Source organism: Pithys albifrons, chromosome 20 (assembly GCF_047495875.1).
Source record: "Pithys albifrons albifrons isolate INPA30051 chromosome 20, PitAlb_v1, whole genome shotgun sequence".
NCBI classification, from domain to species: domain Eukaryota; kingdom Metazoa; phylum Chordata; class Aves; order Passeriformes; family Thamnophilidae; genus Pithys; species Pithys albifrons.
The window spans coordinates 11,399,333-11,415,443 of NC_092477.1; the positions used below are offsets into that span (position 1 = coordinate 11,399,333).

The 16,111-nt window shown below is 55.1% G+C and overlaps 2 protein-coding genes across 6 annotated transcripts in view; one reads left to right on the forward strand and one right to left on the reverse strand.

Moving 5' to 3' along the window:
* The window catches only part of KCNT1 (potassium sodium-activated channel subfamily T member 1), an 83,458-nt gene extending 77,927 nt beyond the window's left edge, over positions 1-5,531 (reverse strand). For 3 of the 5 annotated variants that reach the window (XM_071574366.1, XM_071574364.1, XM_071574363.1), the window contains exon 1: positions 4,970-5,530. In XM_071574366.1, coding sequence (XP_071430467.1) covers positions 4,970-5,100 — 131 coding nt within the window. In that variant the 5' untranslated portion in view covers positions 5,101-5,530. Of the gene's footprint in view, positions 1-4,969 lie in introns of all 5 variants that reach the window. The other 2 variants (XM_071574365.1, XM_071574367.1) reach the window with 2 other exon arrangements.
* A 7,619-nt stretch (positions 5,532-13,150) lies between these two features.
* On the forward strand, positions 13,151-15,078 carry B3GALT9 (beta-1,3-galactosyltransferase 9). The gene is made up of 2 exons (XM_071574706.1): positions 13,151-13,156; positions 13,978-15,078. The coding sequence occupies exons 1-2, from the start codon at positions 13,151-13,153 to the stop codon at positions 15,076-15,078; spliced, it is 1,107 nt and encodes a 368-aa protein (XP_071430807.1).
* Positions 15,079-16,111: the final 1,033 nt, after the last annotated feature.

Here is a 16,111-nt window from a genome sequence, read left to right on the forward strand (position 1 = left end):
GGGCAGGGACACCTTAGAATCATAGAATGGATTGGGTTGGAAAAGACCTCTGAGATCATCAAGTCCAACCCTTGATCCAACCCCACTGTGATCACCAGCCCAGGGCACTTTGTGCCCTGGGCTGGTGATCACAGTGGGGTTGGATCAAGATGTGGTGGATTCTCACTCAGTGCCACATCCATAGAATCACAGAATGGATTGGGTTGGAAAAGACCTCTGAGATCATCAAGTCCAACCCTTGGGCCAACTCCAGTCCCTTTACCAGACCATGGCACTCAGTGCCACGGCCAAGCTCACTTTAAAAACCTCCAGGGATGGGGAATCCACCCCCTCTCTGGGCAGCCCATTCCAATGCCTGAGTACTCTCAACCACCATTCTTCCACCAGCCCAGGTTGCTCCAATCCAACCTGGCCTTAGACACTCCCAGGGATGGGGCAGCCACATCTCCTCTGCCCAACCTGTGCCAGGGCCTGTCCACCCTCACAGACACGAATTTCTTCCCAATATTTGATCTAAACCTTTCCTCTTGCAGCCTCTGTCATGAGCCACTTTGACAGGACACCAAGCTAGAGGCACCTGCGCTCAGAGGTGGCTCCTGGCCTGGTTTTATTCATGAGAAGGATGAATGAGATGTCCCACATGCCCGCCCAGTCTGGCAAGGATGCAAGAGAAACATTAACAGGCTCCAAAACAAATTGTGTGCAGCACTTGGGAACCAGGCCTGGGGGTCAGGGAGAGGTCACTGGAGGAGAATGGGGAGGATTCAAATAGATGCTGTAAATATTTTTGCAGAGCAGAAAGAGCTCTGAGCACAGGCAATGACCTATTTTGCTGTTGTGCAGTGAAGGGTGACACAGCCCAGCCAGAACCCAAGGGCAGTTTCTAAGGAGGACATTCAGCATGTTGGGTTTATCTAAACTTGGGTTTGGGGGTCCCAAAACCCTTCCCCCTGACCCAGGTGTGCTGGCAGGTGCTCTCCTGAGGCTGTCCAGAGCTGCACACTTTCCTTTCCTAACCATCTGAGGAAAACAAGAGCAGAATTCCTTCTTATCTGTGCTATGGAAACAGCCTGACAATACAGGATGTTTGGCCCTGTAGTTTTATGGCCCCCCTACTGCAGTTTCTCCTGGAACAGCAAGGCCAGGATGCCCATGGGCAGCCAAAGCAACAGTTGCTGCAGTCCACAAGGCTGACTTTTTGGAAGCTGATGAATGTCCAAGATAGTCATCTTGCCTGGAGGAACTGGTTATTAATTAGCTACACAGTCTGGTTCAGTGCAAGCTCTGCCAAAGAAGCATCTTTCCATTCATTGCCAGAAACAGGAAAACTGAAGAGCCAACAACAGGCTGTCAACTGCAGGGACCACCCTGTGCTAAGCTGAGACAGGTCCCTGGATACATCCAAAGATCAGCAGGACAAGCCATGGGAGAGCCACGCTGGGCCTGGATGGATGGTCTCACAGAGCAGGAATCCCATTTAACCAATGCTTTTTGATTTGGGGCTCAGGCAGAGGCTTTGACCAGAGTGGCAGAAGGTGCCTATGGGCATTTTTAACCTTTTTGCTCCAAACCTTGCTGTGATTTCCAGGGCCAAGAGACCTGTTGTGGGTGCCCAGCCAGATGGGAGTGAGGACAGAGCCCACTGTAGCACACACAGCCCCTGCCAGACCCAGCCCCTGCCAGACCCAGCCCCCTGAGCTCACATTCCACAGGCACATCCCGAGCTCCCAGCCCAGCAGTGCCCATCGGTTTTGTGTGCAGATGTAGCTCACAGATGTTTACACACACACACACACCTCCACACTCGGCCAACCAAGAAGATGGACTTTCTCTCTGACAGCTTTTAAGACATCTCTAGATTTGCTGAGTGAGGGGATAATCGAGCCTTCCCTTTATTTCAGTCCAGCTGAAGTGCCCTGAACATTCAGCAGAAGGCTCAGGGAACGTTCTACACCTCTGCTGCTCGGATATATTCTGATTTTCACATCCTTCACACACACCCCTGGTGCAGCCCCCAACCTCAGCTCCTCGGGGAGCTGCTTTGGACCAGCTGGGACCCCCCTTCCCTCCAAACCCCCGACCCGCCCGGTGCCCGAGTGCCGGCTCAGCTGTTTGCCCCGAGCACAACGAGCATCGCAGAGCCGGGGCCGAGCGGGGTCTCAGGGACAGACACCGAGCACAGACAGGACAAAAGCCACGTACGTCCGATGGCAGCCGCGATGCTCCTACGCGGCCGCTCCGGGTGGCACCGCCCGTGCCGCCTCCTGCCCTCGCTGGGGTCTCAGAGGAGCCATTGCAGCGCTGGAGAACCTGGGGCTGCTCCGGCCCTGCCTCTCCCGCCGGCGCCCCGACTCGGGCAGGGTATTTTTGTGCGAGTCCTTCCATCTGGCCGCTCACCCATGGCAGCTGGTGCCCAGAGTGCCCTTACATGGGCAAGGCAGAGGAAATCCTCTGTTCCCCTAAGTGACAGCCTGGCTCCTTGTACAAACATTTACCCAGATTTCCCATGAGGTAGGGAAGTAAAAATTAGGTTATTCGTACCCTCTGGGTGCCAGAAATGTGTATTTACTCTCCAAACAAACTTTCAAGTGCTTTTACAGTTAACTCCTTGCTTTCCACCTGGAAGGGACTTTCAGGGCTGTTACAAAGAGGGCCAGGAGGAAGCTCACAGATGTTTACACACACATCTCCACACTCAGGCGAGCAAGGAGATGGAATTTCTCTTTAACAGCTTTTAAGACACCTCTAGATTTGTTAAGTGAAGGGTTAATCGAGCCTTCCATTTATTTCAACCCAGCTGAAGTGCCCTGAACAGTCAACAGAAGGTTCAGTGAACGTGTTCTACATCTTTGCTGCTCAGATAAATTCTGGTTCTCACATCCTTCACACACACCCCTGGTGACAGGTCTGCTTGTCTGCCATCACACCTACAGCCGTGCCTGCAAGCACAGAGAGGACACAAGACAAGGAGACATGGCAGGAGTGCTGAGCCCTGCTCTGCCCTGGGGACTGAGTGTCTGTCAGGCGCAGACCCCGCACCAGACAAGCCCCTTCGAGGAGAAACCCACGGGCAGTGAGGCAGAAACTCCTGCCCCAGGTAGAGCCTGAGCAACAGCAGGTTGGCTGATCCTCCCCTGGCACTGCTGTGCATCCCCAGCCCAAGCTGCAGAGAGGAAACCAAGCAGCAGCTTAGCCAGGGGGCCCCTGGGATCCTCTAATGGGGCAGATGGTGCTTTTTTTCTCTGCCTGCTCCTGCCCTTCCTCTTTAGCCTCTTTACAGTCATTTTCTGCTTCTTCAGTTGAACAGCTCTGAAAAAGTGCATTAGAGACCAGGCTGGCCCGAGCTGGAGCCGGGGAAATGCCGAGTCCTGAGGGCTCCAGCAGCTTGTTTAATTCTCCAGAAGGGCAGCAAGGGGCCGAACACAAGGGCAGGCAAGACAAGCCGTGGAAAGCAATGGCATTTCAACCTCGCCGGAGCCTGAGGGGGTTAGAAACACATCGAGCTGTATAATAATAATTACGAAACAAAGCTCTTCTAGCCAGATTGAAAGAGACAGGCGGGAGGACCTTAGAGCAAAGATTTGGTTGTGCTTCAGATGAGGATAAATGACCCAGGGCAGGGCTGCAGTGTAATGAGGAGCAAATCACCAGGCTGTGGTGGTACTGGAGTGGGAACCCTGAGAGAAGTGTCGTCTCCAGCCTGATTCCTGCTCTTCCCACACACACAGACACGCTCAGTAACCTCCTCCAGGGTGTCATTTGTGCAAACACACCGAGCACAGCTGCAGAACGAGGCAGTTGGTTTTGGGGAAGGCTCAGTGCTCTGCAGCCCCCCTGGGCTGCCCGAGGCAACCAAACGGCGTGCCCAGGAGTAAGGGGGCCCTGGGTGCTGCAGTCCCTGGGCACGCTGGGCATTGTGCCTCTGACAGAGGACAGCAAGGGGTGACAATGAGGGACTTAACCCCAAAAAAGAGTATTCAAGGATTTCATTAATTACCCAGTCAGCAGCAATGTACTGAGAGTTAAAGAGCTCAACAGATGATTCCTGCTTTTCTCATCTAGGTTTTTAGGAATAAAAGATTGGTACCCTAAATCACAGCGAGCAGGTGCCAGCATAGAAAACCCCAGCTGAACAGCCCAGGGCACAAACCCAGCCAAGGTTCTTATCTGCCAAGCTTGGATTGATATACAGGCACTTCACTTGCTCATTTGAGCTGCCATTTGATGAGTGTGACAGCCATAAGAACCACACTAGAAAATTTAATTGGAACAATGATAATAGAAAGGATTTATGAGGAGAAGCTGAGATAGTTCAGCGATGAGCACTCGTTCCCTTGTGAGGAGCAGCAGCTGGTGCTGCCGGGCACAGGAGGGGCAGAGTCCCCCTCGAGCGGCTCTTCCCCTCTGCCCACAGCCCCTCCCTCAGACTGGACACTGGAACTTTGGCAGAAAACCAGCCCCAGGCTGGAGCAGGGGCTGTGATGCAACTATGGAAATACAGGGGTTTGCCTGCCTGTTTTTTCACCCCTTGGCTCTGGCGTGGCCTCAGGGCTGGGCCAAACCCCGCCTGACCCGCACACCCCGGAGCGCGGCCTCGGTCCGCGCTGGGCTCGACGGACGGGGAGCACTGACCTTCCTTCCGACGAAAGCTGTGCCTGGGCACTGCTCGGGGGGCTCCAAGCACCCCACTCCGTGCCCAGGCAGCCCCCGACCGCTCCCTTTCTTCCCAAGGCGCTGTGCCCGGAGGGGCGTTCGCAGGGACCCCCGCCAGGCCTGGAGGCGCCGCAGAAACTTTCCTGAGGGCTCGGGGCACGCGCTGGGGCCGCGGCTCGAGGGTCCCGCCGGTCCCGCCCGGCTGTCCCCGTGAGGGGAAGGGGAAGGGGCTCCGCGCTCCGCCAGCCTCCCTCGTCCCCGCGACGGCGGCACAGACACCCCGGGGGTGCCCCCACCCCGCCCGCGTCCCCGGTACCTGTGGGCGCTGCCATCGTCGTACACGAAGGAGCGGTTGGTGTAGCACTCGGGGCAGCCCTGCCGCCCCTCCGCCGGCCCCGCCGGTTTGTAGATCCCCTGCAGGCTCCGCTCCTCGCCCGAGAACGGCATCGGCGCGGCGGCGCGGGGCGCGGAGCGGCGAGGCGGGGCAGAGCATGGACCCCCGCGCTGCCGGCCGCGGGCACAGCCTCCGCCCGGCGCCCATCACGGCGCGCCCCGCATGCCGGGGCCGGGCGGCGCCGCGGGGAGCCCGTCGGGCTGAGGGAGGCAACAGGTGCGGGGCCGTGAGGGGCGGGGCGGAGCTGGCACCGGGCGGGGCACCGACCGCGCCCGCCTCCCCCGGGCTGGGGCAGCAGCCGGTGGGTGGCCCCCGGCCTGGCACAGGGTGCCCGGGGCGCGTCCTTCGCCTCTGGCCTCGGCACGACCCCCAGAGGGCTTGGCTTGCTTTATTTACTGTTTCCTTTTCTTATCCTTTCCTCTTTCCTTTTCCCCTTTCCTTTTTATCTTTTTTCCTTTTCATCTTTTTCCTTTTCCTTTTTCCTTTTCCTTTTTTCCTTTCCCCCTTTCTCTTTCCGTTTCCCTTTCCTTTTCCCCTCCTTTCCCTCCCCTCCCCTCCCCTAACGATCCCTAACATTCCCTATCCTTCCCTACCCTTCCCTTCCCTTCCCTAACCTTCCCTTCCCCAACCTTCCCTTTCCCTTCCCTCTTCTTGATTTTTCTTTTCTCTTTATTTCCTTTTCTCTTCTGTTTGGTTTTCTTTTTCACTTCGCACACAAATATTTGCTCTGAGCGCTGCTGGGCTCAGCTCGGGCTGTGCCGCTCGCCAGCAGCGCTGCCCGGGAGGTGATTCCTGTGCCGTGCTGTGCCCCCGGGCCGGGAGCGTTCCTGTTCCAGAGGGGCCCTGGGATAGCGGGATCCGCCTGGGAACGAGCCGGCTGAGTCCAGCGAAGGGTTAACGGGATGGCCGCACGGGGCCTTGCCTCGGCTCGGAGTTCAGCCGCACGTGTCGGGAGGTGCAGCCAAGTGCAGAGTGTCCCCCAACTGTGTCCCCCCTCGTGGGCCAGATGTGAACAGGTGCAAACCGAGCGGCTCCCACTTTGGGCCACGGGGCAGGGCGGCCGTGGGGCAGCAGAGCCCAGGGGGTGGTTCTGCCCCGGCCCGGGCTCACTCCTCTCTCCTTTGGCGTCTGGAATTTCTGTCAGAGCCCAAGCCGCTGGAGGGGCTCTGGGGAGCTCCCCACGGGGCCGATCCGCAGGACCTCGAGCTGCGTGGGGGAGCAGATACCCCCGACTAAGGAATTGCAACAGAAACACAGTGCCCAGAGAGCCCCCGTGCCTTGGGCACTGCTCTGCCACTCCAGTCACACCCAGGAGAGGGTCACACCATCCAGGCCGGAGCTCGCTGCTCCCAGAGCGGTGGTTTCTCTCCATCCCTGACCCCGGGATACCCTCACCCTCCTCATCCACTACTCCCGGCATCTCCGGCCCTCGGGAGGTCCCTCGGGTGGTCCCTCGGCACACGATGCCCGCTGTGCCACAGCCCCCGGCTCCAGAGGGCAATGCCCACTTTGAGGTGCCGGGTTTACCAGGACCGGAGACTTTGTTTCTGCCGCAGCACCTCTTCCTCCTCCTCTCTCTCCATATGGACTCTCCTACACTGGGAGTCATTGGAGAGAAAAGCAATTAATCCTCGCCGTGCAATCCACCCGCGTGGCGCTTCCCGACCCATCATACTTTCAAGTGGGAAGGTTATTCTTCATTCACTAATTGCCTCACATTATCTGGTGCAGATCGTTAACGGCAGCTCTGGGAGGAGAGGGGTGGGTGGCACAGCAGAGTATTGACATGCTGGGTGATAACACAGGCGTGGGGGAGGAATTCTTTAAGACGGTTACGGCGGGTGGGGAGGGTGAGAAAAGAAAAATGAAAGAGAAAGAGCCAGAGTAGAACATCCCCACCCAAATGCTGGAGCTCGAGCGGTGAAAGGGGCCTGGTTCCACCTGCCCCGCCCTGGAAGGGCACTGGTGCCGTCCCAGCCCCTCTGTGGGGCAGGGGAGCTGCACAGGGACAAGCTGTCCCACCTGGGGGGCTTCTACCTGAGCCAAGAGAGCCTGGTCCTGGGGACTGCTCCCAGCTCCAGCCTGGGGTGGGTCCCTGCACCCCCAAAGCCAAGGGGGATGGTGGGGGGGAAGGCACAGCAGCATCCTCAGCAAAGACAGCACTCAGAATTTTTGGGGCACAGCTCTGGCTGAGCTGGTCCTCCTTCCCTCCCTCCAGCTGCAGAGCTCTCCAAAATGCCATCGATTCTGCAAGGCCTCATTTCCCATTGAGGGAAATTAAATCACCTTATTAACACAAAATACAATTAATCAGGATTTCAAGTATCTACTATGGGACTGTCTCTCCTCTCGAGTCCCTCAGTGCCCACAGCTCTGCTGGGGAGCCCCTCCAGCATCCTGGCATTGCCACCACAGCTCAGAGCAGGGGAGCACAGACCTCAAGGGGCTGCCTCCTGCCCGGGCAGGGAATGAGCAGCACACCCAGGAACGGGCACATCCAGAGATGCAGAGTGCCACGTGCTGTGTGTGAACACACGAGTTCTCCAGAGCAGAGCCAGGCTCAGGGAGCAGGGGGGGCTCCTGGGAAAGGCAACCCCCAGCCTGAGACCCCCAGGGATGAGTGTGGGGGAAGGCTCAGCTGCTTTGGCAGATCACAGCCCGGCTGCCCAAGGAGGGGCTGGCACAGGGCACCGAGATTCAATTCTGCTGTTTCTGTGTCTGGGAGAGCAATAAATAAATCTGTGGGAGGCAAAAGTGGGATGAGTCAGAGGCAGGAGGCAGAGAAAGTCATCTTGTGCAGAGCACATTCCCCGAGTCCAGCCTGTCGTGGTTTTGTGTCCAAGGGTGTCCCTGTCCTGCTCGGGGTCCCCAGTAACACCTGCCACGAGGGTGCTGAGGGACAGTCCCCACAGGGGAGCCTTGGCCATGGCTGGGGGGGCTGGACTGGGAGCACAGCTGGATCCATCCAGCACTCAGGGGCCTGGAAAGGATGGGCTGGGGCAGTGCTGGAGCCCCAGGACCTGCATCCAGCTCGTTTCTCTCCGTGTCCTTGGGCAGCTTTGCATTTTTGGGTGCATCACACGGACACACACAGACCCCCCACAACCCCAGGGTGAGGAGATCCCCAGGAGAAATGCCCCAGATTTCAGGGCAGCCACAGAGGGGCTGTGGCATCGGGAACAGCGACTTGGCATCCTCTCCCAGCTGTGAATACTGTCAGAGCATGGCCTGAATGCAGTGAAAGCAGAGCTGACTCAGACCCCAGTGCTGCGGATGTTGTGCGTGGCAAATGAATTCCATGGGAATCTCGACGTGCCAGGCACAAATCCAGACTGAGTGTGGCTCCAGGGAATGACAGGGCACAGCAACCTGCACAGCACACCCTGAGAGGGAATAACAACAGGCTGCAAAACAAACAGCTTTTCCATCAGGTTGGCACCTTGGTGGGGAGAACCCACTCAGCCCCAGGGCTGGAACCTTGTGGGCTCCCAACACAACATTCCTCACAAGTTTATGCTCTGCTGTTGGATTCAGCATTTCCCTCTCAGACACACAGGGGTGAGGCTGTCACTGTCCAGGAATAGAGACAGGCAGTTGTCAAAGCTGTTGTTAATCTCAAGAAGTTACAACCAAACATCCCATACAAAAGTACAGAGTCTGTAACCCCGAGAGTGATGTATGCAAAGGAAAAAGAAACACTGGGAACTTGGCTATAAAAACATGGGTTTAGTCTCCTCAAGTGAGCCACTAAATCAGAAGCAAAGACACCTTTATCTGCACACCAGGAGCTGTTTGCCTGGTGTGTCAGTGCCCAGATTTGTTGGCTTGGTTTTCAGGTTTCTACTTATATTTTACACCCAAAGGGACATTAAATATCAAAAACAAGTGAAACACACACTGTGGAACTCTTATAAAGCCTCCTCTTCTGTCATCTCCCAATCCCCATGGAGAATGTAAGGTGAAGAACTGCCTGCAAGAGCTGAATCATCTCTTTAAGCACAAACATTGCCATTAGGTGACTAAGACCAAAACAACCATCTCTTTCTGGCAATTGATACAATTAAAATCCAGACAAAGCCCTTCACAGCCCCTCGTGCTCTCGAGACTGCAAAAGGCAGGTTGGAATGGTGGGGACCCTGTGGAGACCTGGGAGTGCTTTGTGCTCCCAAAGCACCCTGGCTGGGGACCAGTGGGATGACAGGAGTTGTCTCTGACCTTTAAAATAAGACAAGTGGCTCCATGAGGGCACAGGGAATGCCTCGTGGAAAGGGATGTTGTGCCAGAAAAACCACCTGCCTGCAGGTGGGTTACTCAGATGGGTTCTGACCCATCTCTGGAGTGAACATTTGAAAACCTGCCTGTGGGAATCAACCCATCTTTTGGGAAGAGCCTGAGAGCAGAGGGACCATGGTGGGCATGGAGAGGGGTGTCCATCCTGTAAGGAAGGACAGGGCACAGCACAGACCAACCACAGGGATATCTGGAGCAGGCTGAGCTAGAGCTTTTATAGTTGAACAGATTTATATTGGGAAAACCCAATTTGCACTGGATTTTCCCAACAAATCCCATCCATCCTCCCTCTCCTGCACTGCCGCCTGAGAACGGTGCGTCATCCAAAGCCTTCGCGTTTCCACGAGGCAGAGTCAGGCAGAGCTGGAACCAGCAGGCTCTGCTCCCCCTTCCAAATGTTCCCAGAGCTGGGAGGGAAGCCAGGAGGCTTTGGGAGATGTTTGGAGAAGCTGAGGGCTCAGCTGCTCCCCTGCAGAACACTGGCCCCTCCTGCCTGCCCCAGGCTCAACAGCATCTCCCACAGCCCTCCCACAGCTCTGCTCCGAGCTCAGGGCCCCGTGCTCTGCCAAAGATCCAGCCATGGCAGGAGCTCAGGGCTCTGTGCCCTCCCAAAGATCCAATGGCAGGAGCTCAGGGCTCCAAAGATCCAGCCATGGCAGGAGCTCAGGGCTCTGTGCCCTCCCAAATATCCAACCATGGCAGGAGCTCAGGGCTCTGTGCCCTCCCAAAGATCCAATGGCAGAAGCTCAGGGCTCCAAAGATCCAACCATGGCAGGAGCTCAGGGCTCTGTGCCCTCCCAGAGATCCAACCATGGCAGGAGCTCAGGCCCTTGTGCCCTCCCAGAGATTCAACCATGGCAGGAGCTCAGGGCTCTGTGCCCTCCCAAAGATCCAACCATGGCAGGAGCTCAGGGCTCTGTGCCCTCCCAAAGATCCAACCATGGCAGGAGCTCAGGGCCTTGTGCCCTCCCAGAGATCCAACCATGGCAGGAGCTCAGGGCTCTGTGCTCTCCTACAGATCACACCCAAACATCCTCCAGTCCAAGCACTCACAGCTTCAGGGTATGAGGACTTGTCCACAGAGTTACTGCTCACAGAATGTGATCTGCTTGAACATAAAATTCAAGAAAAGCATGAAAACATCTCACATAAAGCAATTTACAGCCCTGTGGCTCAGGAAAACCTGCTTTGGTTTTTTTTTTCCTAATTTACACCCACAGGATTGTGCAGGGTGTTCTCAGTGCAGCTGGAGGAACAGCATTCCTACTCCCACTGACCTGACTTCAGCCACTCCAGGGTCCTGAATTCACTCTTCCTCAGGAATCTTGGCTCTCCCTGGAAGTGAGGATTTCCCTGAGTGAGCTTCACTTTGCTCTTCTGGAAAAGTGAGATAAGGTCACACATGAGCTGCTGTGTGTTGCCTTTGCCTGAAATCTGGGTTTAAAAATGATGGAGAGATCACTGCCAGGCAAACTCCCCGGGGCTGAGGGGCTTTGGGGAACTCCCAGAGGAGTTATTTGATCCTTCAGGAGCCTTTTCCTTGCTGTTCCTCAGCTTTGTCCCAGTGGGACTCAGCCAGGCTCTGTGAATAAACAAAATCCCACATCTGAGAGCTGCCTGTGCTGCTGTTGGGGAGTGTTAATCTTACATATGTGGTATCAAAGTTCCTGCTGCCACCACAAAGCAGAGCTGAAGAGACTTGAGCAGGGCTGCAAGCACCATGCTGGGCCTAATTGCAGCAGGGATGATTCACATATGGGGCTTATCATTATTATTTTATCATTATTCTAAAGACACACAATGTTTAATGCAAGGGGTTTAAAACACTAGTACTTATTTGCTTATTAAGTGGTTTAGTTGGAGGCAGAACATCTTCAGAGGATTTTTTTTCCCCCAGGATGGGTATCTGGGGTTGCAGTGCTTATTATTTTACATGAAAAATATTTCCTTATTAGCTTTTTCTTTCAGGGCACACATTGAAGTGACACTTCCTGTGCTGACAGCTCAGCTCCCCAGGCTTCAAAGCACAACTTCTGGCAGGACCACAGGGCATGAGGCTGGGCTGGATGGAGCTGTAGCCCAGATGAGTTTTCCCTCTTTTTGGAAAGCCTAAAGCAGAGGTGCACACTGGGATGTGTTTGGGGCTTTCAGAGGGGCAGGATGCACTTCCCCAACACGTTGGGGACTTGGTTTCCTCTGTAATTCCTCTGCTCCCTATTTCAACACAGATTTCCCAACACAGCTGAGAGAGCTGAGGGGCTCAGCCAGAGGGGAGGGATCAGCCCTGGACAGCCCAGCCAGAAATCAAAGCCCTTCTCCATCTCCCTGGGACATCTGGCTGATTCAGGCTCCCCTAAGGATGCTTCAGGGAGGTTTGGAATAGTCAGAGCAGACATCTAAGCCAAACCACAGCAATGCTGTGCTCTCCTTGCCCCCTTTTGCCCAAGGATGCAGGAACAGAAACACAGCCTGACCTGTGAGAAATCTATTCAAGATCAAAAAGAAATGATGATTTCCCTGCTCCCACACGAGGCTGGAGCTCCCACATTGTGCTGGTGAGGGCTGACACCTCCCACCTCAGTTTACCCATCAAACAGCATCGTTGCCACCATCCCCTGGGGACCCACCAGCCCCTGTCCCCTCAGAGCTCTGCAGGCTCCCCAGCCCCTCTGCCAAACGCAACTGTCCCCCCTGCTGACACCTCCATCCTGTTTGTGGTGTCTTTGGCACCTGCCCCTGCAGCACTTCCATCCCCTGCAGCTCCCCAGCCCAGCCAGCCCAGCACAGCCCAGGGCTGAGCCAACAGCAACACACCCGGGCTCCGGCACAGCCTGTCCTGGACGTGCCGGGAACAGCCCGGGAAGAGCAGCACCCCCAGCCTTGGGGTGTCCCCCACGACCCCACACAAGGCCAAGCCACAAAACACATCATTTGATGGAGGTTAACAAGCAGCATAACTTGGTCATTCAGAATTGGGGATCCTTGGAAGCACCTCCAATCTTTCAGTCCCAGTGGGAAGAGTAGCTGGGGCTGTCAGAGGGACATTGTGTGTCACAGCTGCAGGACAAAGCTGGTCCTGCTGCTGCTGAAAGAGCAGATGTGGGAGAGTTTATCTGCAGGAGGGAGGTGTGGATGGGTTTGTGTTCTGGGACTTGCTCCTGCTTGGGGGAATTTCTCTCTTTTGAATGGTGTTGGTGTCAGCAGTTTGCTGGTGAGTTTGTTCAGCCCTCACTGCTCCTGCTGCTCTCCAGAGGGATGTGTTGTCCTGGAGCTGCCTTGTCAGTGGGTCTGTGATGCCATGATTGACAGAAACATGAGATTCCGTTCCAGGCAAGTTGGATTTCTTGCCAGAATCCCCCTGAGGAATGTCCATGGTGGAAACCTGGACACCAACCCCCTGCTCAGGAGGTGCAGAGTGCTCAGTGCTGGGCTCACCTGCCAAGGACCTGGGGAACCATCACAAAGGGTAAAACACAGTCCCCCAAACCAGCAGCAAAGGGCAGATCAAGAACAGCTTTGCAACAGCACCAGGGACCCCTTTTACCAAGTGAGCTCCAGCAGTTGCTTCACTCATTGCTCAGAGCCCACCTCAAGTGTCAGAAATCAATAAAGGGAAAGGCCAGGGGGTTGTTTGCTTTGTGCTTTCTGTGGCTGCAACACGATCATCCCCTGGGATCATCTTTCCTCCTCCCAGACAGGTGAGGTGGAAGCCACAGGCCCTGGGCAGTAACTGGATCCTGCAGACCCAGATCCAGGCACTGCTGGGGAGGAACTGCCCCCACAGCCCCTGCTGCAGGCACAGCTCCCACCACCATGCAGGTAAGTGCTTCGGCCTCTTACAGCTTTCATGGGATGCTTTGGGTTGGAAGGGAGCTTAAAAACCATCCAGTTCCACCCCCTGCCATGGGCAGGGACATCTTCCACTAGCCCAGGTTACTCCAAGCCCTGTCCAGCCTGGTCTTCCCTTTGTATTCTCACCCTGCCAGCTTTCATAGGGCAGTGTGGGGCCATAGGGAAGTTCTCTTTCAAGGACACATATTAACATTACAGGTCCTCAAAGGCACCTCAGGCCTTCAGTAACAGGTCAAAAATAGTCAGAAAATATTAATAGGGAGCTATTCCTTACTATTTTCACACATGGAAGCCCAACAAGAAACTTTCTAAAGCACAACACAGTAATGTCCTTCTCAGCTGGGGATGTTGCTGTGCCACAAGTACATTCCTTTAGATCCCTTCAAATTCTAGGGGAAAAAGAGCTTCACACTAATAATACAAAGACCACAGTCTTAAAGTTGTGATTGCTTTGCTTGAATATAATATGTTACTAAAATAATATTAAGCTCTGCAAGGGGAGGTTTAGGTTGGATATCAGGAAGAAGTTCTTTACAGAGAGATTGGTCAGGCATTGGAATGGCTGCCCAGGAAGGGGGTGGATTCTCCATCCCTGGAGGTTTTTAAGGTGAGACTGGACATGGCACTGAGTGCCATGATCTGGTGATCACAGTGGGGTTGGACCAAGGGTTGGACTTGATGATCTCAGAGGTCTCTTCCAACCCAACTGATTCTATACTATGGAAATGAAGGAAAGCCTTTTTGTTTGAGTGGCAAGAGAACTGAGTGTCCTTGTGTTCCCTTCCCAGCCCACCCTGTGCCGGCTCCGGACACACCAGTGGTGCTTCATTCTCTTCAACCTCTTGCTCTTCCACGTGCTGCTTTTCGGGGCAGATTTACTGGAGGAGTATTTCCTGCGCTCCTTGCCTCTGTCTTACACCGATGCAAAGACCCTGGAGATCAGGGAGAGGGCCAGGAGGCTGGAGATGGATGCCCTGAGGGCCAACCTGTCTCTCAGTGCCAGCAGTGCAGCGCCGTGCTCTGAGCCAGAAGTGTTCCTGCTCATCCTGGTGTGCAGCAGCCCAGAGAACAGGGCAAGGCGTGATGCCATCAGGCAGACCTGGGGCAACGTGACAGCCACCAGGGGCTACTCTGTGCTGACTCTGTTTGCTGTGGGAAAGGCAGCCTCAGAAAGCACCCAGCTGGAGCTCAGGCAGGAGGCTCACCAGCACAGGGACATCATTGCAGGCAGTTTCATCGACTCCCCGCAGACACAGACACAGAAGGTGTTGCTGAGCGTGGAGTGGACGGTGACCTTCTGTCCCCAGGCAAGATTTATCCTTAAAACAGAGGAGGACGTGTTTGTGGGTGTCCCCAGCCTGGCTGGGTACCTGCTGAGCCTCACACAGCTCGAGGACATCTACCTGGGCAGGGTGGTTCACCAGGGGGTGCCCGACAGGGACCCCCAGGGCGCGGCCTTTGTGCCCAGCCAGCAGTACCCCGAGCGGTTCTACCCCGATTACTGTCACGGCAGCGCCTTCGTCATGTCCCAGGACGTGGCCCGCAAGGTTTATGTGGCTGCCAGGGAGGTGCCACTGTCGCTGCCCCCCGATGCCTTCGTGGGGGTGTGTGCCAACAAAGCTGGCGTCACTCCCACGCACAGCTCCCGCTTTTCCGGGGGAAGGCACATCAGCTACAACCGGTGCTGCTATAAATTCCTTTTCACCTCTTCCAACGTGAGGGAGGACGAGCTATTTAAGGAGTGGGCGGAGACGAGCGCTGGGGAAGGCTGCTCCCTGCTGGAAACCTACTACAGCCTGGTGTCCTGCAGGGTTCTGACCTACATCGACAAGTTCAAACAGCTCAGCCTGGAGAGAATAAAAAACGAGGTTCTTCATTTTGTCAATTAGGATTGAGCTTCTGAGTTTGCCTTCAGCAGCTGCTTTATCCTGCAACCTTCAGTAGCAGGGGTGCCCTCCCAAGGTTAGCTCTCCAAATGAATTCCCAAAGCTCTGGTGTGTGACAGCAGAACTGGATGTGCTCATCTATGTAAGTACCTACATGTGCATGCACAGAAGTAAAGTAGAGTATTCCAAGAAACTTTGTCTCTATCCAGTGTTTTTCAGACTTCTGTGTCCTCAAAACACCTTCTAGGTTGTTCTATCCAAGTGAGGCACCACCAGCTTCCAAAGAATTCTGGAACAAAGCTTTCCAGCCACACAAGGAGCTGCTCCTGAGCAAGGGGTTTAGTGCCAGTGAGACAGAGAGAACAGACATGGAGCCACCATTTCTCAGGGGGATTCTGGCACAAAATCCAACTTGCCTGGTATGGAATCTCATGTTTCTGCCAATCATGGCATCACAGACACCCTCACAAGGCAGCTCCAGGACAACACATCCCTCTGGAGAGCAGCAGGAGCAGTGAGGGCTGAACAAACTCACCAGCAAACTGCTGACACCAACACCATTCAAAAGAGAGAAATTCCCCCAAGCAGGAGCAAGTCCCAGAACACAAACCCATCCACACCTCCCTCCTGCAGATAAACTCTCCCATATTTGCTCTTTCAGCAGCAGCAGGACCAGCTTTGTCCTGCAGCTGTGACACACAATGTCCCTCTGACAGCCCCAGCTACTCTTCCCACTGGGACTGAAAGATTTGGAGGTGCTTCCAAGGATCCCCAATTCTGAATGACCAAGTTATGCTGCTTGTTAACCTCAGTCAAATGATGTGTTTTGCTTTGGGGTTTCCTGTTTGGGTTTGTTTTTAAACCAAAAGTTTAGGTTTTTACCTCAATTCTCCATCATTCCATTTCTGTTTTTTCCTCCATTATCTCCACCTGTTACTTTAAGGAGAAGGGACAGAGACAACAAACTTCTATTTCTCCATTTCTATCAGACACAGCAGCAGCAACATGTAACCCATATGGCATGGACAGGGAGCTG